Raw genomic sequence first — 25,492 nt, 5'->3', positions numbered from 1 at the left:
TTTAGCGCCCCAGCCTGACCACCGAGACTAGCAGGGGTGCGCGTAGAGCGGCCCCGTTATAGCCGCGCTCTCCAGCGGACAAGGGATAGAGTCTCGAGAGCCCTGACTCCCGGCGTCCCCCATGGCCCCGGCTGCAGCCGCCGAGGGGGGGATGGGAGCGATTGGAAGTGACCGGAAGTAATCGGCGGTGAGCCGGAAGTTGAAGGGGACGGAGTTGCTATGGTTGCTGCAGGGGCCTAGGAGACCCCCTCCCCCAGACAGCCCAGGCTGAGGCCCCAGGTGAGTGAGGGCATCGGGGTGTGGGGTCCCTAAGGCATCCGCGGGGGGGCGAGTCTCCCTGGCCAGGGGGCATCGAACTTTGGAGGCAGCTGGACAGGAACAGAACCCAGGAGTCCTGGCCCCCAGTCCCCTGCTGTGATCGCTCGGCCGCTCTCCCTTCCCAGAGCTGGGAACAGAACCCAGGAGTCCTGGCCCCCAGTCCCCTGCTGTGATCGCTCGGCCGCTCTCCCTTCCCAGAGCTGGGAACAGAACCCAGGAGTCCTGGCCCCCAGTCCCCTGTTGTGACACTCGGCCGCTCTCCCTTCCCAGAGCTGGGAACAGAACCCAGGAGTCCTGGCCCCCAGTCCCATGCTGTGATCGCTCGGCCGCTCTCCCTTCCCAGAGCTGGGAACAGAACCCAGGAGTCCTGGCCCCCAGTCCCATGCTGTGACACTCGGCCGCTCTCCCTTCCCAGGGCTGGGAACAGAACCCAGGAGTCCTGGCCCCCAGTCCCCTGCTGTGATCACCTATCCACACTACCTTCCCATGCTAAGATCATTATAGTTCCCACAGCTGGGAACAGAACCCAGGAGTCCTGGCTCCTAGTTCAGTGCTATGATTACTCATCCATGCCACTGTCCAAGAGCTGAAAGTTGAACTCAGGCATCCTGACTCCTAGGCTGCACTCTGCTCTGACCATCTGGCCACCCAACCTTCACTCATATAACATTTCTTCTGACACCAAGCCTCTGTCCCTGTGGGTTCTGTTGGCTGATAATTCACCTGGATGTTAGTTGTGCGCTACTGCCACCTTGGCTCAGGGTGTATCGCACCTGTCACAGTCAATTAGATTGTGTAGACCTAGCACTTATATGAAGGTTGTTTGGAGGAGCCCTCCTCCGAGCTGAAAAAGGCTATTTGCTGAGCTATCTTCTCCTGCCTTTCAGTCCTTTGTTTCCATATAAAATTCCTTATCAACATTTCAGTTCCATTAGGCCCCCCATTATGCATCTCTCCTGAAGCATCCCGTAAGGATTCTTTAGCTCCTATAGTGCTGCCTGCATGGCAGACATTGTTATGGCTCTTAATTTTGAAATGAATGGAGTGCCCGACTGGCAGCCCTAGAGGTGGATTATCTGCAGAACAGATGCAGCAGTAGGAAAGGACAAGGCAAGCTTTCCACACAGCCCACCCTGCCCTGGAGGGATCTTCTCAGGGGATACTATGTGTTTAGTCTCCATGGCTCATTCAGTCCTTGGAGGGCAGGCCTGCCTGCCCCGTTTGCCAACAAGGGGGGTGGCTGTGATGGCAGTTTTGATATAGGCTTAGCCACAAACCCACCAGATTCATTTCAGGCATGAATTGGTAACAGCTTTTAGTCTCCACTGATCTAGGCCAATTCAAACAGGTGACTCGAGAGGTGAAAATCTTTGTATCTAATCAGCAAATCTCCTGCGCTCGTCTGTCTCACCTGATAACAACTTTAATAACATAAATACTTTTCCCCATATTCTTCTAGTATTTTAATTTGCCGGCAAGATGACTCAGGCAGAAATTAAACTCTGTTCCCTCCTGCTGCAAGAACATTTTGGTGAGATCGTGGAAAAGATAGGGACTCATCTTATCAAGACAGGCAGCCAGCCGCTGAGAGTGATTGCCAACGACACAGGGATGTCGCTGGATCAGGTATGTCTGGAATACTCTAGTAGTTAGTCTCCTTTGGATCACATAGCTGACTAAACTATTATTCGCTCATTACAACTTGTCAGTCACCATTTCTGGTGCTTTTGAAGGATTCTGTTATTCTAAAAGTGTTTGCAAAAGGTAAATCAGAATTTGAACATGTCTCCTTAAAACCAAATCAGTTTCTTTAATAGTACAAATTGCAATCGGCTTTAACAGAATAGGTTCTGAGCTCTTACCTCTCCACAGAAGGGCAAAGGGAAGGAGGGTGTTTAAAACTAAAATTAAAAAATTTAGTTTTATAAGGGGTGGAGAGGACAAAAGATGGAGTTCTCTGAAGTTAGTGCAGCATCTGGAGAATAAGGAGATGAGACTTAGTGGCCCAAACTCACAGAGCAAGTCAGGACTACAGTCGAGATTCTCAGGCCCTGCCTCGAGTAGGAGGAGATCTTGTAGGTTTTTCCATCTCTTAGTTCTATGATAGCCTGAGGCCCTGGGGAATTTCAAACATCACCCTCACCTCTCCCACAATAAAGATGATCTGGTGAACGCTCAGTAGCTTTATCTTAGGTTGTTAATGATCAGTGCTAATTGGGGAACGTGTGACCATTCCTGAGACTATGGATGGAGATAAAGCACCTAAACACATAAGGAGAGGGGCATGCCCTTCCTAATCCCAGAGGTGATCAGCCCTGAAGCATGATGGTCGATTTCCACCATATAAACTATGCTAAGTTTCCAAGTACGTGGCTCGTTCCTTTCTCTGGCATGTGCAGGTTAAGAAAGCTCTCTGTGTCCTCATTCAACACAACCTAGTGACCTACCAGCTGCAGAAGCGAGGCTTTGTGGAGTACGAAGCTCCGTGCAGTCGGGTGCTGAGGATCCTCCGGTATCCACGTTACATCTACACTGCCAAGACCCTCTACAGCGACATGGGCGAGCTGATTGTGGAGGAGCTGCTGCTTAATGGCAAAATGACCATGAGTGCTGTGGTGCGGAAGGTTGCAGACAGGCTGACGGAAACTATGGAGGGTGAGCCAAAGCAGTGTGGAGACAGCTGAGAAATAGAGCGGAAACCTTTTGCTGCAGCACCTTATCATCTGTCTGGCAAGGTTTGGGGATACTTCATGCTACCAGAGTGGCTGGGTTCTGTACGCAGCGAAAGGGGATTGGATGGCTCCCAGGATCTGTGCAGAAGAAGAGGGCTCTGGACATAGAGCCCGATCCAAAGTCCATTGAAGTAAATGGGAATCGTTCCATTGATGTCAGTGGGCTTTAGGTCAGGTCCATATGGAGCATCCTCAAGGGGCTGTACAGAACACTGACACTCCCAAGCACCTCCAGGAGAGAGGTCAGTATCATCACCCACATTCTATAGAAGGGGAAACTGAGGCACAGGGAGAGGAGGGGACTGCCTAAGATCAAACAGTGAGTCACTATAAGAGCTGGGTACAGAACTGGCTCCTGTGCTTGGACCATTTGACTATGATTTATATCGATGTCTCTTTTACCCTATCTTTCTATCAGTAGACAAGTGTAGAGACAGCATGGTAGGAGATCTGGGAATGCATTCTCTGCTCTACCATTGGTTCACAATATGACCTGGAGGGAGTCACTGTCCCTCGTTGTGCCTCAGTTTCGCCATCTGTAAAATGGGAGTAACAACACTTATCCAGATGACAAGTGCTATGTAGATTCCAAAGAGTGTAAGTGCTGGTTACCTGCATATTTCTCATCTCAAGGCTGAATTTTACACACATGGACTAAAATGGAAAACACATGTATTAGTCATTGAATCTGTTTTTCCCTTACCTCTGTATCTGTCCCTCCAACAGACCTAAGTTTGCTCTGCTCATTTAACTATACCCATTGATTCGTGGCCTACAAAGAGGTGGAAATCTTTGTGTTTCCACTGCACCTTTCTCTTAAGAGAAATGTGGGAGGCCTTAAATACCTGGGAAGAAAGGGAAAAACCTCAACTGGCCAGCAAGTCATAGTTGTTCACTGAACTATATTAGCGGCTCCACTTGATTAAAAGACACCAATGCTATATAATCCAATGGAGCTTTATAGCCTCTGGTGTACAAGCTGTGTCCCAACAAATGTTGAGTTAAACGGGAAGAGAGGGGAGAGCAGCGTGAGTTTAGATTGTAAGCTCCTGAGGGCAGAGATTCTCACTACATACAGTGCCCAGTGCAATGGGGCCCTGATCTCAGGTGCTGCTGGAATATAAATAATAATAAATGATGATAATGAGAGAACTTAAGAGGCATCAGAGACAACCTGCGTTATCTGGTGAGATTTGAAATGAGACAGAGATTCAGGAATTTGCTAAGAGCTGCCAGAAAGACTCTCCTGTGGATAGTGGCAAAGAGACAGGCTGAGAGAGGCCCCTGCTATATGTGGGGAGTGGAGCAGAAATATACAGGAAATGTTTCAGGTGTAGCAGAAGCATAGGAGAAGGTTCTTGCACCAGCAGTTGTGAGATCTGCAAAGGGACAGAGAGCAGACCCATGCTACTAGCGTGGTGGAGAACTGGGGAGAAAGACTGGTTAAGATTTTTCAAGATGACTAGTGATTTTGGGTGCCCAAGTTGTGACACATTAAAAAGACCTGCTTGGCCCATCTCAGGCCCCTTTAAGGGGTCTCTAGTTGCCACCTAGAAACTGAGACACCCAGAATCACTCGTCACCTTTGCAGATTTGGACCAAGGTCTGAAGTCAGCTGGAGCAAGTGGGTGGAAGGTGATAAATGCAGATCAAATACCAAGCCTTCTCTTGCGCAGCCCTGCTTCTACGGCTCTTAAAGACAACAATGCGGCCTGATCCCACATGGGTGCAGGAGCAGCTGGAGTTTGGGATCATGATAGATTCTGTTCTCCTTGGTATCCTTTTGCCCAGATGGGAAAACCATGGACTATGGCGAAGTCTCCAATACATTTGTGCGCCTAGCGGACACGCACTTCATTCAGAGATGCCCAATGGCCCCTGAAACTACCGAGACTTTGGATGCACCACCACCACCTCCTGCGCCCACTTTGGCAGTTAATGAGAAGGACATGTACGTGGTCCCCAACCTGAATCTCATAGGTGAGAGCTGTCAGAATCTCCTTGGGTAGATTGCATTTAGAATGTGGGTGGGTGACACCAAATGCTTGGGGTGATCTCTGTGTAATCAGCAAAGGTGCTTTGGAAGCTTTCCAACCTGAACACAAGACTGCCGTGCTGGTATTCAGAGGAAAATCTGTCTTTGGCCCGCAGGGAAAGGGAAAAGGAGCAGATCATTTGATGATGAAGATAACGGTGAACACAAGGCAAAAAGGCAGAAACAAGATGCAGACAGCAAAGAGGTATTGCTAACCCCCTGCTGCTCCTTGGCTTGCATTCAGGCCAGCCATGATCTCTGTGGTACTGGAGGGCTTAGCAGTCCTTTATTCCACTATCTGACCTTTGGGTTTATAGCCAGTAAAAACCAGCAGGGACCAGTGGGTCCACAGTGCTTACCCTAGGGGGAATGAGGCTACTGTACAGCCTTTGTTCAAGGGGCTGTTTGGTGTGGACAGTCTGCCTGTCATCCACTGTGTAACCTCCCCTTCTTGGTTCGATTCACATTGGTCCAACTCTTCTGAGATTCTAGACACCTGCAGCTTCCAACAAGCTCCAGGGTACGTGGCAGGTGCTCAGCACCCCTCAGAATTTGCCCTGCTGACGGTGCTCATTCCTCAGACAAACATCTGGCTCTGCAACCAATAAACAAGCCTCAGTGTTTCCTTCTCCCTCTTCCCCATTTCTCCTCAGCCCCCGCCCGATGACGGCATTTATTGGCAAGCCAACATCGATCGGTTCCACCAGCACTTCCGAGACCAAGCCATAGTCAGTGCAGTGGCCAACAGGATGGACCAGGTATGCAGAAGTAATCGGGAACTTCCTCAGCGGAGTTACTCCAGGTAGCAGGAGTGGGGAATTTGGTGCTTGCAACCTTGGCAGTTACATGTTAAAAGCTTCAAATCTCAAGCTTCAGGGTACTAGCTGATGGCTGCAAGGGTCAGGAAGGAATATTTCACTGTCTTCTGAAATATCAGGCATTGGTTGCTGCTGCAGACAGGAATTGGACCGAGGGCTGCTTCCCGTTTTATTCAATGGGAGTTTTGCCTTAAATGCACCAGCTGCCTGCTCCAGTATATCAAATCCTACAAGCCGGTTATCCATGCTGCTAAGCCCATATGTTGCTCCCCCAGAGCATCTTTCCCTTCTCCTGCACTGGAATGGTCTTGCTGGCAGTTCAATGGGGCATGTAACCAGCCTAAGATGAGTGGAAGGAGGCTAATGCAACCTAGATCTTACTGGAGGCTGATTTCTGAATTTGGAGCACCCCAGTTCTTGACCGGGGGGGTAGAGGGGAAGGAATTCTTCTTTCATCATGTGAACAGAGATTCTGTCAAGGCCTAAAGGCTGTTTCCTTCCTTTTTAAATAGACCAGCAGTGAAATAGTGCGGACTATGCTGAGAATGAGTGAAATTACTACATCTTCCAATGCGCCTTATACGCAGCCACTGTCTTCCAATGAGGTAAGTTTCTGCAGTATTTGGGGCACTCTATAGAAATCGGACACGGATAACTATATTTCTTTGGTATGTATATGCATTGTGGCAACAGCTAGCAGCCCCTGTCCTCGACCAGGACCCCTTGGTGCCAGGTGCTATACAGACACAGAACAAGCTACAGACATTGTATTATTGAATGGCACAGGAACCCAGCTGAACACTCATTTTAGACTTCAAGGTTTGGTCATGAGCGTCAGAGCGTCGCCCACTCTCTCCTGGTGTTTGCCCAGCCTCATATCCAGACCGTGGAAGGGTTGTCTAGTGGTGAGAGGAGGACTCCTGGGTTGTAACTGTAAAGTTATGCATCTAGGAACAAGAAAGTAGGCCATACTTACAGGAGGGGGGACTCTCTCCTGAGAAGCCGAGACTCTGAAAAAGATTTGGAGGTCAGGGTGGATAAATGACTGTGAACTCCCGATGCAACGCTGTGGCCAAAAGGTCTAACGCGATCTTTGGCTACCTATACAGGGGAATCTTAAGTAGGAGTAGAGAGGTTGTTTACCTCTGTATTTGGCACTAATGTGATCTCTGTTGGAATACTACATCCAGTTCTGGTATTCCTACTTCAGGGAGGATGCTGTGAAATTGGCGAGAGTTCAGAGAAGAGTCACAAGAATGTCTAAAGGGTGAGAAAGATGCTGGATAGTGATAGACTCAAGCTCAATGCATTTAGTTTAACAAAGAGAAGGTGAAGGGGTGACTTGATCATGGTCTACAAGCACCTACATGGGGAACAGAAATTTGATAATGGTCCCTTCAATCTAGCAGACAAAGATCTAACAAGATCCAATGGCTGGAAGCTAGACAATTTCAGGCTGGAAATCAGGTGTACAATTTTAACAGTGAGGGTAATTCATCATTAGAACAGCTCGCCAAGGGTTGTGACAGATTCTCCATCACTGGCAGCTTTTAAATCAAGATTGGGTGTTTTTCTAAATGATCTGCTGTAGTTCAAAGAGGCATTATTTCCAGAATCTCTGTGCCGTGTTATACAGCAGTCAGACTAGAGGATCACAGTGACTTCTTTTGGCCTTGGAATCTATGAATTTATGACTGGCTCTGTTGCTGACTCACTGTGTGACCTCAGGCAAGTTACTTCACCTCTGTGTGCTGCAACTTCTCCTTCTGTAAAATGGAGATAAAAATGTTACCTTGCAGCAGGGCTCTGAAGATCAATGTGAACATGTTTGTAAAGCACTCTGAGATCCAAATGAATTAAGTACTATTTTTATCATCTCAAATGCGAATAGAAGGTATTTTCTGGGTGTTCTTTTATTCCACAGATATTCAGATCTCTTCCAACAGGATACAACATTGTGAAACAAATTCTGGATCAGTATCTCACTTTGCTAGCCGATGACCCGGTAAGAAATGCATTATGTGTAGTTTGGTTTTGAACAAGATTTCCACCTTTGGTCCAGTTCTGATTTAGGGCCTCAATCATGCAGTCCTCGCCATGTGAGTGGGCCCCATTAAAGTGAGTGGTATTTTCTGCATAAGCAAAGCTGTTCACTTGCTTAAGTGTTGGTAGGATCAGGGCTTTGGTTTCTTCACCTCACTCAGCGTGGACAGTGAAAACAGGCACTAGTCCATTTTACCCTCTGTTTCTAGTCCGTTTCATCTTGGGGTTCTCCTGCCCTAGGTCAGAATGACTGCAGGTGGGAGCAGGAAGGTTTAAAGAAAAACAGTTTCCCATTAACGTTTAAACATCGTGAGAACAAAGGTGGATATTCGGCTTTGGAAACATCCTCTAACCATTAAGGTTGGAGATTTATTTTTTTAAAGAAACTTACATTCTGCCCCCAATGGTATTCAATTTATATCAGAATTGTAATAGTCTTTGTATACATTTAACCCTTTTATTTCCTTGTAGCTGGAGTTTGTTGGTAAATCCGGGGACAGTGGCGGGGGCATGTATGTCATCAGTATCCTTTACTGAGAAATCTACTATGGGCAGTTTACTGCTGGTCCCGGGGCTTACCGAACCTTGTGAGATCCTTGGTAATTCATGTGTGGTACCTTGACACGCACTGCCCAGATCTCCACAAGGCCCTCGCGACTTTGGCAACAGCAACATTGGAATCCATCGTACAGGAGAGGTAAAGCAACTGTTTGAATGTAGCTTGTTAGCCCCCTTGTTACTCTGCCCAAGGCATACATATGAGAGAGAGAGAAGGTGGGTGAGGCCATACCAATATTTGCTGGTCCAGTAAAAGAGATTACCTCACCCACCTGGTCTGTCCATATCCCACAGAGCTACAACAGTCCTCAAACAGCAGAGCTGCACCTTTTTCACCCACAATCTCCGTCCTTTCGTTGAAGAGGGAGAGAGGAAGGAAGGATCCAATCCTGAGAGGTGCTAAGCTCCCTCCCAACTCCCATCAATTTTAGTGACTGATCTATCTCAGGATCAGGCCCCACATTATCCAGTTGTATGTTGAAAGTATTCATGGTTTCGAGGCTTCCTGGGTGGTACCAGATAGGAAGGTGACATTAGTTGTGATGAGATTCTCCAGTCTCTGCTGGGCAGCCTGTTCCCTCTTTAGCTAGCCTGGATTTCATGAACTAGGGAAATGAACATTGCTGAGTGAAAATTTAGTGACATCTGCATGATTAACTCTCAGACACATTTCATTTTCATGCATGTATTTCTAAAGCATCAGTTACTGGTCTAGAGACCGGGTACCAGACTCAAAGGACCAGTGGTCTGATCTGGTTTGGGCCTGTGGCTCTGAAGTCAGGATTTCATTCCATCTTCAACACACACAAGATGCTTTTTCTCTTCTGAAGTGTTAATGTAGGAACCTTCTCAATTCTCTGATGTTCCTGTGCAGCGGGTCTAGGTTTTGATGTTCTTCCCCAGAGTTGTATGTTAGTTGGTTTGTTCCTCCCCAATCTAGATTTGGTTCCCGTTGCGCAAGGATATTCAGGCTGCTTCTGCGGAAGAAGCATTTGGAACAGAAACAAGTGGAAGATTTTGCCATGATTCCTGCCAAGGAGGCAAAGGACATGCTGTATAAAATGCTATCGGAGAACTTTGTGTCCCTACAGGTGAGAGTTTCTATTCATGCTGTCACCCAGAGGTGAGCAGAGTGTGTCACAAACAGGGCATACAGGACATAAAGATGAATGCAGATGAAGGAAGGTGGTTAGAGCAGGGGACTGGGAATCCTGGGTTGCATCCCCATCAGAGCAGGGAGCTGGGAGTCAGAACTCTTGGTTTCCATGCTGAGCTGCGGGGTGGGAGCGTTGTCTAGTGGTTAGAGCAGTGGGGTGGTATCTTAGTTTCCATTCCCAACTCTGGGAGGGAGTGTTGCCTAGCATTAGAACAAAGGAATCAGAACTACTAGGTCATTCATCTCTCTCTGCCTCCATTTTCATAGACCTGGACAACGGATCCAGTGTTAACCTGTCTCCCAGGGGAGTGGAAAGCTGATTGCATTAATATCTGTAAAGTGTTTTGTGATCTCAGTTGTTCTCCCCTAGCTATCGGATCCCCCTGCTCGTCCCTGGTTTACTAACAAAGAATAGTAACTGGAAATATGTGTCACTGGACAGTTTCCAAGCACTGGTCCTCAGGCTGTCACCAGCAAATGCCCTTCCCTGCATTTTGCCGCTGGGGGAGCCGAGGCCTGGAAAGGTGCAGTGACTTTCCCAGGATCACATGGCGAGTTATTGGTGGTGCCGTGCTAGGGATGTAAGCGGTCAGGATCACACCACTATCCCACGCGCCCTCTCTCTCTCTTTGCAAAGAATGATGATCGCTGGGTCCCTGGGGGAAGCTAGAAAGGAGCACACAGGGAGAACAGACAGATACAGCCCTCTGGGGAGGTCACACATATATTACAATCTTCCTTCCTGCACGCAAACAGGAGATTCCGAAGACTCCGGACCACGCCCCCTCCAGGACGTTCTATCTGTACACAGTGAACACTCTGTCCTCTGCACGGATGCTGCTGCACCGGTGTTATAAGGTACCCGATAATTCCCTGGCCATCCAACTGATACTGATGCTCATGCAAATCACACTGTGTCCTTCGCACCCCTTGGACTCCTTCGGTTTATTCCCTCTCTCTGATTCCGCGTCACCACAACAGCAGTTGTGTCGTTGGGGACTCTGCAACATGGAGAGCAACATTCCCAGGTGCAGAGAGTCACTGGGCTGACCATCCTGGCCCCTTTCATCCCTTATCGATTTACCGACGGATGGGAAAAGTGACACGGGGATCATTCAGCCACTGAAATGCAGCCCCCTTGATTGGGTTGATCGTGCGCAGCTGCCCTGCACAGGCACTGAGGACAGGAAATGGAAAGTCCAGCATTCCATTGAACCGGCAGAGAGAACTGTAGGGAGGCAGAATGTCACTCGGCAAGTTCACACCTGGCCAGGAGGCTGGTGATGGTAGTGCCCTGGTGACTGGAGAAAGCATGATGGGATCTTTAGTGACCACAGAGAGCGGATCTCAGCTGACAGAGGAAACCGCTCGCAGCACAGTGCCCTCTGCTGCTGCGCTTGGCCATTGCGTCCAGGGCCAGTTCAGAAGGAGGCATGCAGTCATCACTCCCTGCTCGGTCTTTGTTTGCCGTGGAGGGCTGTCATCCGAGGATAGACCTAGCCTGATCCTGCTTAGCTTATGAGAGGGGCTCAGAGCACAAGGCTGCATGTCCCACAGGATGGTAGAGGCTCATACTCGGGGTGGGTGATAAACCCTCTCAGATGCATCTGTTACTTTTAACACCGTCCCCAGCAATGGCACGTGAAGGTAGCAAGGAGTGAGGTGGATTTCCACACCAGGCCCTGTAAATGGCGCAAGAATTAGCTGCAGAGAGACCAGAGCCGGAGCAGGGAGCATATGCATAAAATCCATCCCCCACCCCGATTTTGCCCATCTTCGCAGCTCATGGCGCAGAGGACCTATCGGCAGGCTTGGGGGGAGCCAGTGGTGGGGCCCAGTATTCCCGCCCACACTCCCCCTTTTGGCTGAGATTAAAGCACACAATCAGATGGCGTCGTTTCTTTGTATCCCTCCCCCAAAACCCTGCTTCTTGTTCCTCTCTTTCCATTCCCTAGAGCGTGGCCAACCTGATTGAAAGGCGACAGTACGAAACCAAGGAGAACAAGTGAGTGGCGCTAAGCAGGCCGAAAGCTCCTGGGCCGAGTCATCATGCTGGGGTCAAGCAGCTTAGACCTCTGACATGGGCTTCGTAACTAGAGGAGCTTACCAAAGGGAGTTGGGTGCCTAGCTACCATAGGGAGTTAGGAACCTAAATAGCTTTGAGCACCTGGGTCTTGGTGCCCAATAAGTGTCAAAGATAAACAGATGGATGGCAATGAAAACTGTTTGGCAGGGAGGGGCGGTTAAGGAGAAATATCATCCATGTTGGGTAGGCGCACGCAAACACACACACCCCTGAGCCGCGCTGCCCCAGCCAGGGTTTGAGCCAATGTGGTTCACTCCAGCTTTGTAATAGAGGTAAGCACCCTGGGTGCAAGGATCTGCAGGGGGAGTTCGCCGCTCTTGGGAGCTGCATCAGTACAAACAGCCCCTGCCGAGACAGGCCCTGGTGCATCTGGCACAGCCACGGGCATTACTGGTGCACATGATGCTTTGCAAATGCAGCCCCTGCCCCCAGAGTTTGCAGTGTAGAAGGGGGAAAAGGAATAAAGACAAGCCCTGGGGTAATGGGCAAGGGGAGGGCGAAGGAGGAGATGTTCTTGAGGAGGACAGTGGGGCGAAGTAGTGGGGGAGACACATGGATTTTGAAGGCAGGAGGGAACCTGCCTGGATCCGAGATTGGATCTGGCCCCTTGTGAGTAACGCGGTCGGCCCAAACCTGAGTGATGGGAACGGGCTTCAGCGTCTCGCCGGCGCTCAGTGAACGCTGTCTGCCTCGCCCCCCAGGCGCTTGCTGGAGAAGTCTCAGCGGGTGGAGGCCATCCTAGCATCCATGCAGGCCACGGGCGCCGAGGAGGTGCAGCTGCAGGAGATCGAGGAGATGATCACAGCCCCGGAGCGCCAGCAGCTGGAGAACCTCAAACGCAACGTCAACAAGTGAGCGGAGCCATGGCGAGGGTTGGGCCGGCTGGTCTAGGGGATGGGGAATCAGGATTCCTGGGGGCTACACCTGGCTTTGGGAGAGGACAGGACAGGAGTGTAATCAGAGCAGGGTAGGGGCTGGGAATCAGGACTCCTGGTTCTATTCTTGGGCAAGCTGCATTCTCCTTCTGCCTCAGGTTCCCCATATTAACAACAGGGACAACGCTACTTCCCCACTGCCCGGGGCTGTGAATTAACGCATGACTGTTAGTAACTAGCTTTGCACTGCTCGCCTGGGAGGCTCCCGCTAAGCACAAGGCGGTACTGACACGTGCTGCTCGGCCTGTGACGCTCTCCCTCCCCTTGTCCGTAAAATCACAGGATCGACGCCAGCGAGAATCAAGTCGACGAGACCATCTTTGTGCTGGAGTCGTACATTGAAAGCACAGTGAAGAAGCTGTGAGGGCGCCCCCTGCTGGCAGACTGCGTCCCTTTCACCATGCCAGTCATGGCCCTCTGGGTGGAACTATCTGCTTCCTGCAGGGAGGGGAGTTTGCAGACAGCTGTTCTGCATTTTTGTTTATTTTAACTGTATGTTTAACATTGATTGGAGGGGAAATAAAACACTGATTGCGCTGATTAGCTACGTAGGGGGTAGTTGGAGGTGGTACAAAAGCCCTGGTCGCCCAGGCCTGAGAACCTCACCCAGTAAGCTCTGGGGCTGGTGAAAGATGCCAGCTGGACAATTTAGGAGACTACAGTTCCCTAGTTCTGCCTTACAGTCTAGGCATGGGCAATACCAACTCCCCATACACACCTGCCATGCCAGCGTGTGGTCTCCATAACCCGGTCAGTCCTTGACCTCTCTGCTGAGAGTGCCACCCCCCTGGCCAGCTGCCAGGATGCTCCGCTGAGTCTGAAGTTCCTTGCAAAACCTCTCTGCTGAGCCTGCTAGGTCTGGAATTGTCCGTGATGAGCCCAGCCGGGGGACCACAATCTGTGCCTCGTCTGCACCAGGGTTTCACAGCGAGATTGCTGTCTCCGTGTAAACCCACCTGTTGCTTGCAGTGCGGACAAAGCCGCACCATGGCTGAGATGCTTGACACGGTGGTAGAAGACTGCAGGAGGCTGAGGAAAAAGCCAGAGCATAAGTGGCAATCTAGTCACAGTGCAGAGCCAGCTGAACCCCTCAGACAGTGCGCTGGCCCGGCATGTTTTTATTACCTGCAAGGTTTATCTCTAGTGCATCTATTTCACTGTCCTCTAGGGCAGTGGTTCTTGACCTTTTTTCATTGGTGGACCTTTAAAAAATTTCAAATGGAGGTGCGAACCCCTTTGGAAATCTTAGCCATGGTCTGCGGACCCCTGGGTTGAAAACCACTGTTCTGTGTAATAACAACCTTTCACAGACCCCCTTAGACATAGTCTATGGACCACAGGTTGAGAACCTGTTTCAGAGTAACAGCCGTGTTAGTCTGTATTCGCAAAAAGAAAAGGAGGACTTGTGGCACCTTAGAGACTAACCAATTTATTTGAGCATAAGCTTTCGTGAGCTACAGCTCAGGAGCTCTGCACCTGGGTGAGATCCCATCTGCCCTCCAGTGGCTGCAGATAGCGGCAAGAAGCCCTAAGCATGGAGGCTTCACCCATCACTGCTAGCAGGAGTAATAATCTCCAGGCCGGAGACTTTTACGAACCAAGAAACTTTCCTCCTGCCAAACCTTCCAGGCCAGCTGGAGCAGAGGCCCTTGTGTGGGCAGGTTTCCGGGCCCGCCGTCAGTGGCGAGGTGCAAGGTAGGAAGGTGTAATGGGAGCAGCGGGATCACCGCAGGAGGCACTTAGACTGAGATGGGGGCACGCTCTTTGTGGCAGGGCCTGGCTGCTTGTTCTGCGTCTGTACAGCGCCTAGCGCCATGGGGTCCTGGTCCAGGACAGGGCTCCAACAGGTGGAGGGGAAGGGTCTCCACCGCTTCCAGAGGGCAACACCCCCAGCTCCTTGGGATGCTGGGTTCTGCCCCAGCCAGGGTCCGCGCGCCCCACCTCCAAGGGGAGAGTCGGGTTCCAAGGGGCTGCAGCGATGGGGGGGGGGGGGGGGGCCATGTGCCCAATTCCTGCTGGAAACGCCGGTAGGGGGATCCCCGATTGTCCTGCCGCGGCTGAGCCGGTTGCACGGCGAGCAGCCAGCAGGGGGCGCCCCTCTCCACTCGCTGCCCGGCTCGCGCCTCTGTGGGGCCTGCAAGCGCCGCGGCTCCCGGGTTTCCTGCGCTCGCGGCAAGTCCCCGAGCCTGGGCCGCGCTCCCCCGGCGCGGCGCCCATGGAGAGCCTGGCGCGGGGCCTGGTGCGGCTGGCCAAGGGCAGCGCCCGGCCCGAGCGCGCCGGGTTCCTGCAGGTGCGGGCCCGGGGGCACAGCGGGGCGCGTGGAGGGGGGGGGGGGGGCTGAGTGTGCATGGAGGTGGGGGGAGAGCGGGGTGTGCAGGGGGACTGGGGGAGGGTTGGGCGTGCAATAGGAGGGGCTGGGGGGGCACAGGGCTGCGTATGCAGGAGGTGGGGTGGAGGCTGGGGGTGGGGGTGTGTGCAAGGGGATGGGATGGGTGTGCAGGGAGGTTGGGGGAGGGCTGGGTGTGTAAGGAGGTTGGGGAGAGGGCTGGGTGTGCAAGGGGACTCGGTGTGCAGGGAGGTTGGGGGAGGGCTGGGTGTGTAAGGAGGTTGGGGAGAGGGCTGGGTGTGCAAGGGGACTCGGTGTGCAGGGAGGTTGGGGGAGGGCTGGGTGTGCAAGGGGGGTGGTTTAGGTTAGTGACAGAGCCAGAACTAGAACCCAGGAGTCCTGGCGCCCAGGCCCCTTCTCTAGCCACTAATCTGGACCCAGCGACCCTTTTGCGCTCCCTCCTCCATGAGGGACTCTGGCCTGAGGCCTTCTCCGGCAGCCGCCTCTCAGTCTGGAGGCCCCATTAACCTCTCCTCCCTGCAGGGGCAGGCCAAAGATAAGGGAGGTGCCGTGCAGGTGGGAGCAGGTGTTCAGGCCGTGGGCGCTGTGCTCCGCTGAGGACAGCCCGGTCTGTTTCCTGGGCCGAGTCTAGTCAATGGGGCGGCTGCTGCCATCAGGACTCCTGGGCTCCATCCTCAGCTCTGGGCGAGGATGTGGGCAAGTGGCTAGAGCAGGGGATCGGTCTCTAGTCTCCAGTCTGCCCCTGAGTTGGCTGAGTCCCATCTCCTCTCCATGCCCAGTCTCCCCTCCGGAGCGGGGAGGGTCCTGCCCGAGCTGCTGGGCTCTGTTGCCCACAAGTAATGTGTGTAAAGGGCTGGAAGCCCCCCATGAAGCGTGGTGAGAAGACAAGGCCTATGATTTCCCTGCTCTCTCTCTCAGAGCATCACCGGGCACTTCTGTGCTCCCCACGAGGACGAGGCAATGGTCAGCTGCGGCTTGGACCAAAACCAGTTTGTCATTTCCGACAGCGAGTTCCCTGGCTCTACCAGGATCCTTTTGAAGGTCAGGACATGTTGCGGGGAGGCACTTGTATCTAAACTGATGGGCTTGAAGGGAGTGGCTAGAGCAGTGGATTGGGCATCGGGACTCCTGGGTCCCCCACTCCTCTCTGGGAGGTAGTGTGTTTGGGTAGTTAGACCTGAACACGTGCTGTCAGGACTCCTGGGTTCTATTTCTGCCTCTGTCACTGCCTTGCTGCATGGCCTCGGGCAAGCATCTGTGCCTCAGTTTCTCCACCTGCAAGCTGAGAACAGTCTAGTAATATCTATAAAGTCCTCAGCGCTCCCGGCTGGTCGGTGCCATGTAACTTACTAACATACAAGAGCCCATGGCATTTTCTGGGAGGAGGAAGGGGCTTAGCCCAGGGTCCTTACCAAGGAAAGTCGAGCTGTTCTTAGCTCCGAGGCACCGTGTGGAACATGCCTGGGTATGTGATATTGGCCGCAGCGTGTCTGGCGACTGCCTGCGTCAGCTGCGGATCCTGTCTGCTCCTCGTGCCCTTTGCGTAGCAAGAAGGGTTGGCCCAAAATGACCCCTCTGCTGTGTTAAGCCCCAGAGGTGGCTGCATGTCACAGCTGCTGTGCGGAGAAACTTGGTGGAGCTCTTTGGGATGAAAGGTCCGACGGGCCTGATCTGGGAAGCTGCAGTCTCCTGCTGAGGCCTGGTGTGACTGTTACCAAATACTCGCTCCTTTTCCTTCCGCAGAGACCGTCCTTTTGTCCCATCAAGCACCTGGAGGAGAGGCAGGCTGCCGCACTGCCAGAGGCGCTCCGAGGCCGTGGGGTAGACGTGGGGGTGGCTGTCGTACTGCAGTCCGTTGACAGGAGAGTCTTGCTCACGCGAAGGGCCAAGAATCTCAGCATCTTCCCCAACATCTGGGTGCCCCCCGGTGAGAGGACACGGACGAGGCTGGCTTAGAAATGGCCGAGCCAGGGCCCAGGCACTCCAATGGGGACCTGGTGATGCATCTAGCTGGGGTTTCCTGTCAATTGCCTGCCTGGCGCATGGACGGGGGGCAGTGCTGTGGTCATTGGAAGGGGGAGAGGTTTGTTTAGAGGGAAGAGTTGGAGGCTGGGAACTGAGCCTCTTAAATCGTATTCCCAGGCCTAGGAAAGGAGCGTGGGCTAGTGGTTAAAGACAATGATTGGGAGACCGGACTCCTGGGTTCCATTCGCAGCTTTGCCACTGACTTTGTCGTGTGACCTTTGCCAAGTCAACTTCCTTCTCTTGGGCTCCCTCCCCTTCCCGCCCCGCTGTCCTTACCTAATGCACTGGGGTGTAACTCACTAGCTGCGTTGAGATCCTGCAGTGAAAGGCGCTAGGGCCGTGCAGACAATTAAACAGCAGGAAGCTGGAAGGAAGTGAAACGGCCGAGCCCTTTGTTAAACCAGCCCAGGAGGGGGAGAAAACGCTGCTGCCGGGAGATCAGCCACCCCTGGGGGACCCTGCTGTGGCTGGAGTGTTTCTTCTGCCAGGGTTGTATGTTATCTGTGCCGGTCAGGAGGCCCAGTCATAGACTAGGTTCCCATGGTGCTAGGTGCTGTACAGACCCAGAACAAAGACAGCCCCTGTCCTCCTCCCTCCAACCCCTCCATAGGCTGTGAGACCACCAGGGTCCAGCAGCAGCAGCCACGGGGAGCATCTCCGTTGCCTCCAGGGGGCGCTGGACCTGCTCACTGTGCCGCTTACCGCTCCCGATTCTCTCCCCTTGCAGGTGGGCACATGGAGCCGGACGAACAGGTACTGCCTTGACATGCCGTGCGGATGCCAGTGGGGTTGGTTTGAATGGGCAAGTGGTGGGGGGGGAGCAGCAGGTGTGTGGGAGTCTCTGTGCCTACATGGGGAAGGGACGGGAAGGGGATAAAGCTGAGCGTAGTGTAATTTTCCCTGGGATTTTCAAATGGGAACTGGGGTAAGCGCTGCTTAGAGCCAGGGACGGCATCAGAGCTTCGGGGTTCTTGGTCTGACTCTGCCACGTAGGAGCTGCGTGGCCTTGGACGAGTCACTTCCCCTCTCGGTGCCTCGGTTTCCCTATCTGTAAAGTGGGGTGCCAGCGTAGCATGCAGAGGCTTGTGAAGCTCTTGAGTTCTGCGGCTAGGGGGCGCTGTTACGGTGCAGCGCGGTACCAGGCTGGATTCCAGAGCCCCTGGCGCTGCGGAACGTAGGACGCAGGCAGGCTGTGCCGGGCCGGCTCTCACCTCGCTGTCCCTTGACCGTAGTTGCTGGAGGCAGGCCTGCGGGAGCTGCAGGAGGAGACAGGCTTGCGGCTGGAGCCGGGCAGGTTCTCCTGGACAATGCTGGGCCTGTGGGAGGTAATGTCCCATTCTCCTGACCTGGGTCACGGGGAACCGCTCGGCACGCGCCAGGTTCTGGAGAGGCCCCAGCCTGGGATGGTCCGTGCTCAAAGCGCGAACCTCTCCGGGGGCGGGGAGGGGTGAAGGGACCACATCCATCAACCAGCAGCAGTAGCTGATTCAAGCTTCCTCTGCGGATCAGCCACTAGGGAGCGATGACTTCCCACCCTCTCCTAGTGCCAGCCACACGCGCAGCCGTGACCTGGTGCAGCAAATGGGGCTGGGGTCGAGCGCCCCCTCCTGAATCCCCAGCACTCCCTGCAGCGGCTTGCACTGAGTCACCCTGTCCCAGGATTTGGAAGGAGGCATTGCTGGGTTCAAGAGAGCGAGATAAGTCCCCTATTGATGGCGATTAGCCCGGGTGGCCAGGGACACAGCCCCAGGCTCTGGGTGTCCCAAAACCTCTGAGTACGACAAGCTGGGACTGGATCACTCACTAATTGCCCCATTCTGTTCATTCCCTGTGGGGCACCTGGCACCGGCCACGGTCGGAAGACAGGATCCTGGGCTAGATGGACCCTTGGCCTGACCCAGCACGGCCGGTCTTACGGGCACTGCTGCAGGGCTCCAACGTTCTTGGCCATTTAAGACGCTTGTTTCTTCCTCCCCCCTGCCAAAAATCGGGGCGGCAGCCCTGCTCTCGTGACCCAGCCGCTCGCGTAGCGGTGCTGTTTAAACAGCTGCAGCACCCGTCCCCAGAGGCAGCTGCATTTCGCTGCCTCACAAAGTGCGCTAGAGGCCGTCAGGCAGGGAGGCGTGCAGGATCCAGCCACCGGCCCTCGGCTTCTGCCTCTGGGGCGGGGCCGGGCCTTCGGGGCTGCCGAGTCCTAGCTCCTGGTTCTCCGTCTGCGCAGTCCGTGTACCCGCCCACGCTGAGCAGAGGGCTGCCGAGGCGGCACCACATCGTCGCGTACCTGTTGCTGCTTTCCACCGAGAGCCACCAGCAGCTGCAGGTGAGCGCCCCCGAGAGCACGGGTGGGGAAGATCTAAGGCAGCTGCTGGGGGGCGTTGCTGGGGGGCGACTAGTGACCCCTGACTGAGGGGACTGCTCGGCCCCGGAGAAGATGGTCGGGAGAGATTAGGTAGAGAGTTGTTCTTACGTGTCCTGATGTACATCCATTGCCTGGGCTTGCTGTCCCCAGACCCCACCCTCCTCAGCATCTTGAAGGCGTCCTTAGGGGAGCCGGCCGTGCAGGTTTCCTACGTTCAGCGCCACAAGCCCTGGGCCTCAGCCCTGGGCGTGCGGGACCCTTGGAGGAATTCAGCCTCCAGGGCCTGTTCAGACCTCGGCTTCTCCACTGAGATGACCAGCGCCTGTCCCTTAGGTTTGACTGTGGTTCCGAGCCGGCTTAGCGGCTTGTCTCCCAGCCCTTTGCCTGGGCCTGCCCGTAGCCCCATTGGTCATCAGTCGCGGCGACTCCAAGCCCCAGAGAGTGCCGAGCCCTGCTCCCGGCCCTCAGAGGCATGTGTTGGATTTCAGACGAGGATCAAGGCGGACGGGAGCGAGGTGAGCGCCTATGCCTGGCTGGAACCCCACGTTCTGGAGTGTATCGCAGCTGTCGAGGACGGAGCAGAGAACATGGGGCATGTGCCCAGCAACCTCCCCCCAACCATCAAGTAAGGAGAGTGATTTGCCAACCCAGCCTGGCCGGTTTTCCTCCAAGAAGGGGAGGAATGATGATCTTCCCTTGGAGAGACAGGCTGCATGGTCAGAGGCAGGGCTCTGCTCCCCCGCCTCTGAAATGCAGCCAGGTCTGGGGAGGAGCATTGTCACTTCCCAACGGGAAGTGGAGAGGACTCTCCGGAGGGCAGAATGGAAGTGGCTAGGTTGGGATTTGGCCAGCAGACACGGGGTTAACACGCCTGGGCGGAAATGCCCTTTATTGGCCCCCCTGCTGGGTGTCTCTGAACAGCAGCAGCTCTTCTGGCCCCCCATGCTGGACCGCTGCTCAGGGGAGCGTGTTCCACACCCCAAAACTTTCCCCCAGCTTCTCTCATCTGTTCACCCAGGGCTAGATGGTCCCCCAGGCCAGGGAGCTACAGCACCTGCCCTGCTGGGTGTGGGCTTTACCCATCTCAGGTACCGCCCCCCAAGCAGGGGCAGGGGCCCTGGTTCCAGTGCAGTCATGGAGGGGGTTGTGGAAGCTGCCCTGTAGGTTACTCTCACTACAGCCTTCCTTCAGTTAAAGCCAGGGAAGTTAGCCCTGGCCTGGCGGGAAGGAGCGGCCCATACAGTGACTAGCCCTCACTGGCCACGCCGGGGGTGTTTCGTGCATCAGGCCTGCTCCGTGTTCTCACTCCCCGCTCCGCGTTACTGAGCTGCCAGCCGTAACACGGCCCCTCTGAGTAACTTCCATGATGATCTACCCAGAGCCACGGAGCTGAGCGGGGGCTCGGCCCAGCCCACGGAGCTTCCTATTGCGACCTTCCTGAACACAGCACCTGCAGCGGGGGAAGATGTGGAGCGGGTGAGCACTGGGACCAGGTTCGCCCTGCGGCTCTGGCTGGACACCTTAGCTGTGCGAGACAAGTGAACAGCGAAATCCCAGGCCCCGGCCTCCCCGCAGGGCAGGCAGCTGGGGAGCGGAGCAGCTGCCTCAGTGCTGAGTGGCCGGTGAAGCAGGTCGGCTCCGTCACCACCGCCGGCCCTCGGACCTGCTTTTCCAAGCAAGGTTGCCGAGGCCTGCCAAGAATGAAGTTCCTTCTCACCGCTCCAAGCCCTAGCAGGAAGGGAAGGCGGGGAGTGGGGTTGCTCTCTGGCCCTCCCTCCTATGAAGGAAGCGACCGACAGGTGGTTGCAGCCCCTTATGAAGGGAAGGCACGTCCTGAATGGACTAGGTGGGAATGCCAGCACTAAGGCCAAACCCCGGCTGCCTAGGACGGGGGGGGGCACTCAATGTCTTGGAAGCCAGAGTGTGGACAGACACGTCAAGTAACATTAGAATAACGCCCCTGCCCTAGCCATCCAAGTGTCTTGCTTAGCCAAAGGGGGCACTGAAGAGACAGCATGTGTCAGTGGTTTGAGCTCAGGACTGCAAGCAAGGAACTCCCGTTCCAATTCCGCCTTCCACTGACTACTGCATGGCTCTGCCTCAGTTTCCCCTTATGTAAAATGGGGCTAACTCACCCTTCTCCCCAGGTCCCAGCTGCTCAAATCCAGCTTGAACAGAGTTCTGCTCCACCAGTCACTGACACCAGCACAGTGGGGAGTGTTTTGAACTTTATTATCTAAAAGGTAGTTTGCATATACAGAAGTGTTGCAAATAATAGAACAGCTGGATATCAAACGGACAGAATAAATAAACCAGAGAAAGTGGCTAGCTGCTTTTTAAAGGTGTCTAGATAATGTTCACCGTGTGTGAGAGCTTATAAAACACTAAGGGACTTCAGACAGTATCAAAACCCTAAACACTCCTTTATCTCCCCCACCCCACACAAACCCTCTACACAAACAACCTGTATGTACAAAACTTGAAAACAGCCAGCGCTCCCTGCAAAGGCTTAATACCGTAATGTCTGTCTCCTCAGCTTCTAGCTGCCTCAACCACCACCTGTACGTAACACTGAAAGTACCTGCCTCTCAAAGGGTACAGTGGAGCCACTATTGCCACGTGAGTTGACCAGCCTGCGACTGGCCCTGGAGGATCTTGGTAGGAGACAGTACAAAGGACAGATGGGTAGGGTTACAAATATGTATAGAAATCTACCTTTACTGGGAGCTGGTCTGTCTGTTCCCCCTCCCCCCCAACATCAGAACTTTAAAAACCCACAAACAATTACGTTCCCACTGAAAATGTACATAGTACATTTGTTCTGGTCCTAAGTCCCTTTTCAGTTTGGTGTTGGGAAGATGAGCAGAGAGAAGGAGGTTTGCAAAAGTTCAGTAATCTCTCAAAGCACCATTTTTCCAAAAAGCAAATCCTCTATCTAGCACTTCTCCACCAAGGATTTCAAAGCAGTTCACACAAGTGGGGGAAGGATAATTCTCCTTGTTTCACAGAGCGCTAAGTCTGTCACTTGGAGGTTTCCAGGTGAAAAGAACCAAGCAAGCTAGTTCTGAGGGCTGGTATTTTGAAGGAGACTAGTAGTTGGTTCATCGTTTTCCAGCTGACCGCTCTTTAAATGAAGAGCTGGAACAGCATCAGCTGGACGTAGTCCCTCTCCAAAACAGAGGAAAAATGATTAGTGCAACTAAGAATGCAAGGTAAAGCTGCACCTCAACTATTCCTCAGCAGGATTCACTACAACTGATACAAGAGCCAGTAAAGTCACAGCAGGATTCTGGGCACAGCTACTTGACTCCTGACCCCGGACCACCCTTTTCCAGAACCACAGGGAACTGGGTTTGTTTTGAAGTTCTTGATGGAGACACTTGTGCGGGGAAAAAGGTGCAAAAAAATGCTACACGTCGTACCCTTCTGAGTGCCATTTTGACCATGTCATGGTGCATCGAACTCACGTGCCAATCTTGCTATTGTGATCAAAAAAATTTAACTTGGCCGTAGGTGCTTGGGGTGGTTGACGAGACCCTGCTTACGCAGGACCCTTGAAGCAGCGGCTGTGATGCTGTAAAGGTTACAAACTAAGGCATCCATTTAAAGACATAAATAAAACAGGCAGCAGGCAATGCGCTGTCCCCGCCAAGGCGCGGTAGTGGGGGCAACACGACCTTCATTTCGTCCTCAGGAGATACAGACACAGGGAGGTCTTTGGAGTTTGGAATGTACAAAAGCTGCAACTGAAAGATACAGATACAGCTTTGTTCTCTGTACAGCTCTGTACTGGAAATACTTAGGAGGAGGAAAAGAAATCTACAATTTAAAAAAAAGACATCGTAATTCCAAACGAGACAGCCTGGGCCGAGCTGCCCAGTGCCCCCGCGAGGGGACAGATGGGAGACAAAAGCCCTGGCAGTCACCCTACTCTGCCTCTGCTCGATACTGTCCTGTCTGCAGGAGGGTTTGCAAGCAAGAACCCCTCCCCTTCTTGCCTCCTCTAGCGTCCCAGTAAAGAACTGCATCAACTCACGTGTAAATGCCCCTGATGGGACATCAATTCAAACGGCCTCTTTTTGTCTTGATTCTTACCAAAAAAAAAAAAAGGGGGGGGGGGGCGCCGCAAATTGTAATGAGGACACAAAACTAAAACAGCAGCCAGGAAAATGTCTGATTTTAAAGGACCGTGGGTGGTGAATTCATAATTAAAAAGTTAACGTTTCCTTTCCTGTGCCACTCGTAATGCCACAGCATGTTCATTTTAAAAAAAAAAACACCATTAAAAAAAAAATCCCTCTTTTTTTCTCCTTGAAAACGGATCAATCAGTTTCTCTTTCTGGTTCTCACCCACGAGCACGTTCGGTTGCAAGCACGAGAGGTTTGCACCGGGGTTTGAAGAACAGATTTGCTCAACAGAGCTGAGTTTGGGGCCCAACGGTGTTGCTTCGGATCATACAATCGAGGCCAAGGCGGGAGGGAGCCCCAACTGCTCACCTGCTTCATGGGAATACTTAAGTGCTGCAGGCTACAGATTCACCCTCCCCTCAGTGGCTAGGTCTCTGCTGGGGAACGTCCATATTTGCTGGATAGGGTTTGGAATCAGGGCTCAGTTACAGCATCTGTTTTCCTGCCCATTTGTTATTTAAACCCTGGGACAGCAGAGGTTCTCAGCACAGCATGGTAGCTGGAAGCCGAAGTTTGCTAGCCCCTTTCTGAGTCACCAGCTCTTTGCTCTAACCCAGGCTTGGGAGGGCAGACTCCCCAGGGAAGGAGGGGAGCAAAGAAGAGGATCAAAGAGTGAAGAATGCCATAGGAGCCCAGATCCAGCTCAATCCCTACTGCCAAAGTGCTTGTGTTGGTGCATAAAAGCAGCGGGCAGCTCCCTGAAAGACACCCACCCACCTTCCATCCATGCCTGGAGGGTTGCTGGACCCAGACAAATTTCTCTCCTCACCCCGCTTCGGGGAGTCAGCAATGGTGTGCTGCAAAGAGATGCAGAAGGTGGGTGACATCCTGGGGTGGGGGGGGGAATGGCTGCTAAGTCCTGCTTTGGCCACTAGATGGTGCTGTTCTAGCAGTACAGCATCAAGGTGGGGATTATCACTGTAGGATCTTTGTGCAGAATCCTACCAAAAAATAAAGTGAAAAACACAGTTTTAAAATGGTCTTGAAAAACAGAGGTTACCCCCGACCACTGGCACCCCCCAGCAAGTGGTACCAGTATGCTCAGGTGGACGCGTGCAGAACTGAAAGCCCTCCTGCGAGGCTCCAAGGTTGGGCTTAACAGGGGAGTTGCCCTGACCAAGAGAGACACTTAGGAGACCTGGTACTGGTTGGGTCCTTTCCATCCCAGACAAAAGCCCAACTCAACAGCAGCTGCTGAAAATCTGCTTTTCTCTCCTATCCTTGGGGTAAACCGAGATGCCAGTGTGCCCTGGGCCTGGGGTTAGTCTAAGGAAATGATGTCCGGCCTGCAGCCTGGGAGAGCTGCGCTGTTACTCATTGTCCCATTATGCCCATGGCTCTCCCGCAGCGTATTCGTGGAGACAATGCTGCTGATGCGGCCGCTGGTGGGGCTGATGCTGTTGTGGGATCCTGCCATGACGGGAGCCAGGGGGTTCATGAAATGGGTAGACGTGCCTCGGTACTGGAAGAAATGGCTCAGGGCGTCCTGTTCATCCAGGGAGGTGATCACGGAAGGGCTGTAGTGCTGCCAGGCAAGGAACAGAGCATCAATCATTAGACTGAGCGCCTATTCAAACCCCTCCCAAACCCCCTCCGGTGCTTAGAGCGCTGGCGGTGCCCGATCTGCAAGGGGAACAGACGTCACTGCAAAGCAACAGATTTCACTGCTTGCGCTACCAAGAGGGGGAAAGGGAACAGCAGGAAAGGAGAGAGTTGAGAGTCACAAGTGATATTCCTGAGATTTGGGGGAACTGTACCAGTTTACCAAGACTTCACCTGAGCCAGCTGCCTCCCATTTGGAATAACCCGACAGAGAGCTTGGGCTTTGCTGTAGCTGGAACTCCACGCCAGGTTAGAATGGCGCAGCTGAAGAGGAGATACGCAGTGGTGGC

General features: G+C 53.3%; 3 protein-coding genes across 9 annotated transcripts in view; 2 read left to right on the top strand and 1 right to left on the bottom strand.

Moving 5' to 3' along the window:
- The first annotated feature begins 36 nt into the window (after window positions 1-36).
- Window positions 37-13,221, top strand: POLR3C (RNA polymerase III subunit C). 2 transcript variants are annotated; one of them, XM_077841553.1, is made up of 15 exons: window positions 37-279; window positions 1,778-1,944; window positions 2,718-2,973; window positions 4,842-5,030; window positions 5,202-5,290; window positions 5,739-5,843; window positions 6,416-6,508; window positions 7,828-7,908; window positions 8,418-8,469; window positions 8,583-8,643; window positions 9,445-9,595; window positions 10,417-10,518; window positions 11,616-11,665; window positions 12,448-12,597; window positions 12,964-13,221. In XM_077841553.1, the coding sequence occupies exons 2-15, from the start codon at window positions 1,798-1,800 to the stop codon at window positions 13,043-13,045; spliced, it is 1,608 nt and encodes a 535-aa protein (XP_077697679.1). In that variant the 5' UTR covers window positions 37-279; window positions 1,778-1,797; the 3' UTR covers window positions 13,046-13,221. The 2 variants fall into 2 exon arrangements, with proteins under 2 accessions (XP_077697679.1, XP_077697680.1); XM_077841554.1 differs by lacking the exon at window positions 37-279 and having other exon boundaries at window positions 1,814-1,944; window positions 2,758-2,973.
- A 1,601-nt stretch (window positions 13,222-14,822) lies between these two features.
- Window positions 14,823-22,085, top strand: NUDT17 (nudix hydrolase 17). Of its 3 annotated transcripts, none has more exons than XM_077841497.1 (9): window positions 14,823-14,971; window positions 15,947-16,069; window positions 16,772-16,955; window positions 17,781-17,806; window positions 18,286-18,378; window positions 19,275-19,373; window positions 19,901-20,037; window positions 20,792-20,888; window positions 21,949-22,085. In XM_077841497.1, the coding sequence occupies exons 1-9, from the start codon at window positions 14,897-14,899 to the stop codon at window positions 21,979-21,981; spliced, it is 867 nt and encodes a 288-aa protein (XP_077697623.1). In that variant the 5' UTR covers window positions 14,823-14,896; the 3' UTR covers window positions 21,982-22,085. The 3 variants fall into 3 exon arrangements, with proteins under 3 accessions (XP_077697623.1, XP_077697622.1, XP_077697621.1); XM_077841496.1 differs by having other exon boundaries at window positions 20,792-20,950; window positions 21,949-22,025; XM_077841495.1 differs by lacking the exon at window positions 21,949-22,085 and adding an exon at window positions 21,560-21,693.
- PIAS3 (protein inhibitor of activated STAT 3) overlaps window positions 21,628-25,492 on the bottom strand; it is a 41,574-nt gene continuing 37,709 nt past the window's right edge. For all 4 annotated transcript variants that reach the window (XM_077841493.1, XM_077841492.1, XM_077841491.1 and 1 more), the window contains one exon: window positions 21,628-25,125. In XM_077841493.1, the coding sequence (XP_077697619.1) occupies window positions 24,862-25,125 (264 nt within the window). In that variant the 3' untranslated portion in view covers window positions 21,628-24,861. The remainder of the gene's footprint in view (window positions 25,126-25,492) is intronic.

This window comes from Eretmochelys imbricata, chromosome 24 (assembly GCF_965152235.1).
Source record: "Eretmochelys imbricata isolate rEreImb1 chromosome 24, rEreImb1.hap1, whole genome shotgun sequence".
Lineage (NCBI taxonomy): Eukaryota > Metazoa > Chordata > Testudines > Cheloniidae > Eretmochelys > Eretmochelys imbricata.
Note: the sequence above shows the minus strand (reverse complement) of the source record. Positions and strands in the feature narration are given on the sequence as shown.

Coding starts and splice junctions, on each gene's coding strand:
- POLR3C (XM_077841553.1), top strand. CDS start 1,798: ATGACTCAGGCAGAAATTAAACTCTGTTCCCTCCTGCTGCAAGAACAT. Junction 5,844..6,415: donor TGGCCAACAGGATGGACCAG/GTATGCAGAAGT, acceptor CTTTTTAAATAG/ACCAGCAGTGAAATAGTGCG. Junction 9,596..10,416: donor AGAACTTTGTGTCCCTACAG/GTGAGAGTTTCT, acceptor GCACGCAAACAG/GAGATTCCGAAGACTCCGGA.
- NUDT17 (XM_077841495.1), top strand. CDS start 14,897: ATGGAGAGCCTGGCGCGGGGCCTGGTGCGGCTGGCCAAGGGCAGCGCC. Junction 16,956..17,780: donor CAACATCTGGGTGCCCCCCG/GTGAGAGGACAC, acceptor CTCCCCTTGCAG/GTGGGCACATGGAGCCGGAC. Junction 17,807..18,285: donor ACATGGAGCCGGACGAACAG/GTACTGCCTTGA, acceptor CCTTGACCGTAG/TTGCTGGAGGCAGGCCTGCG.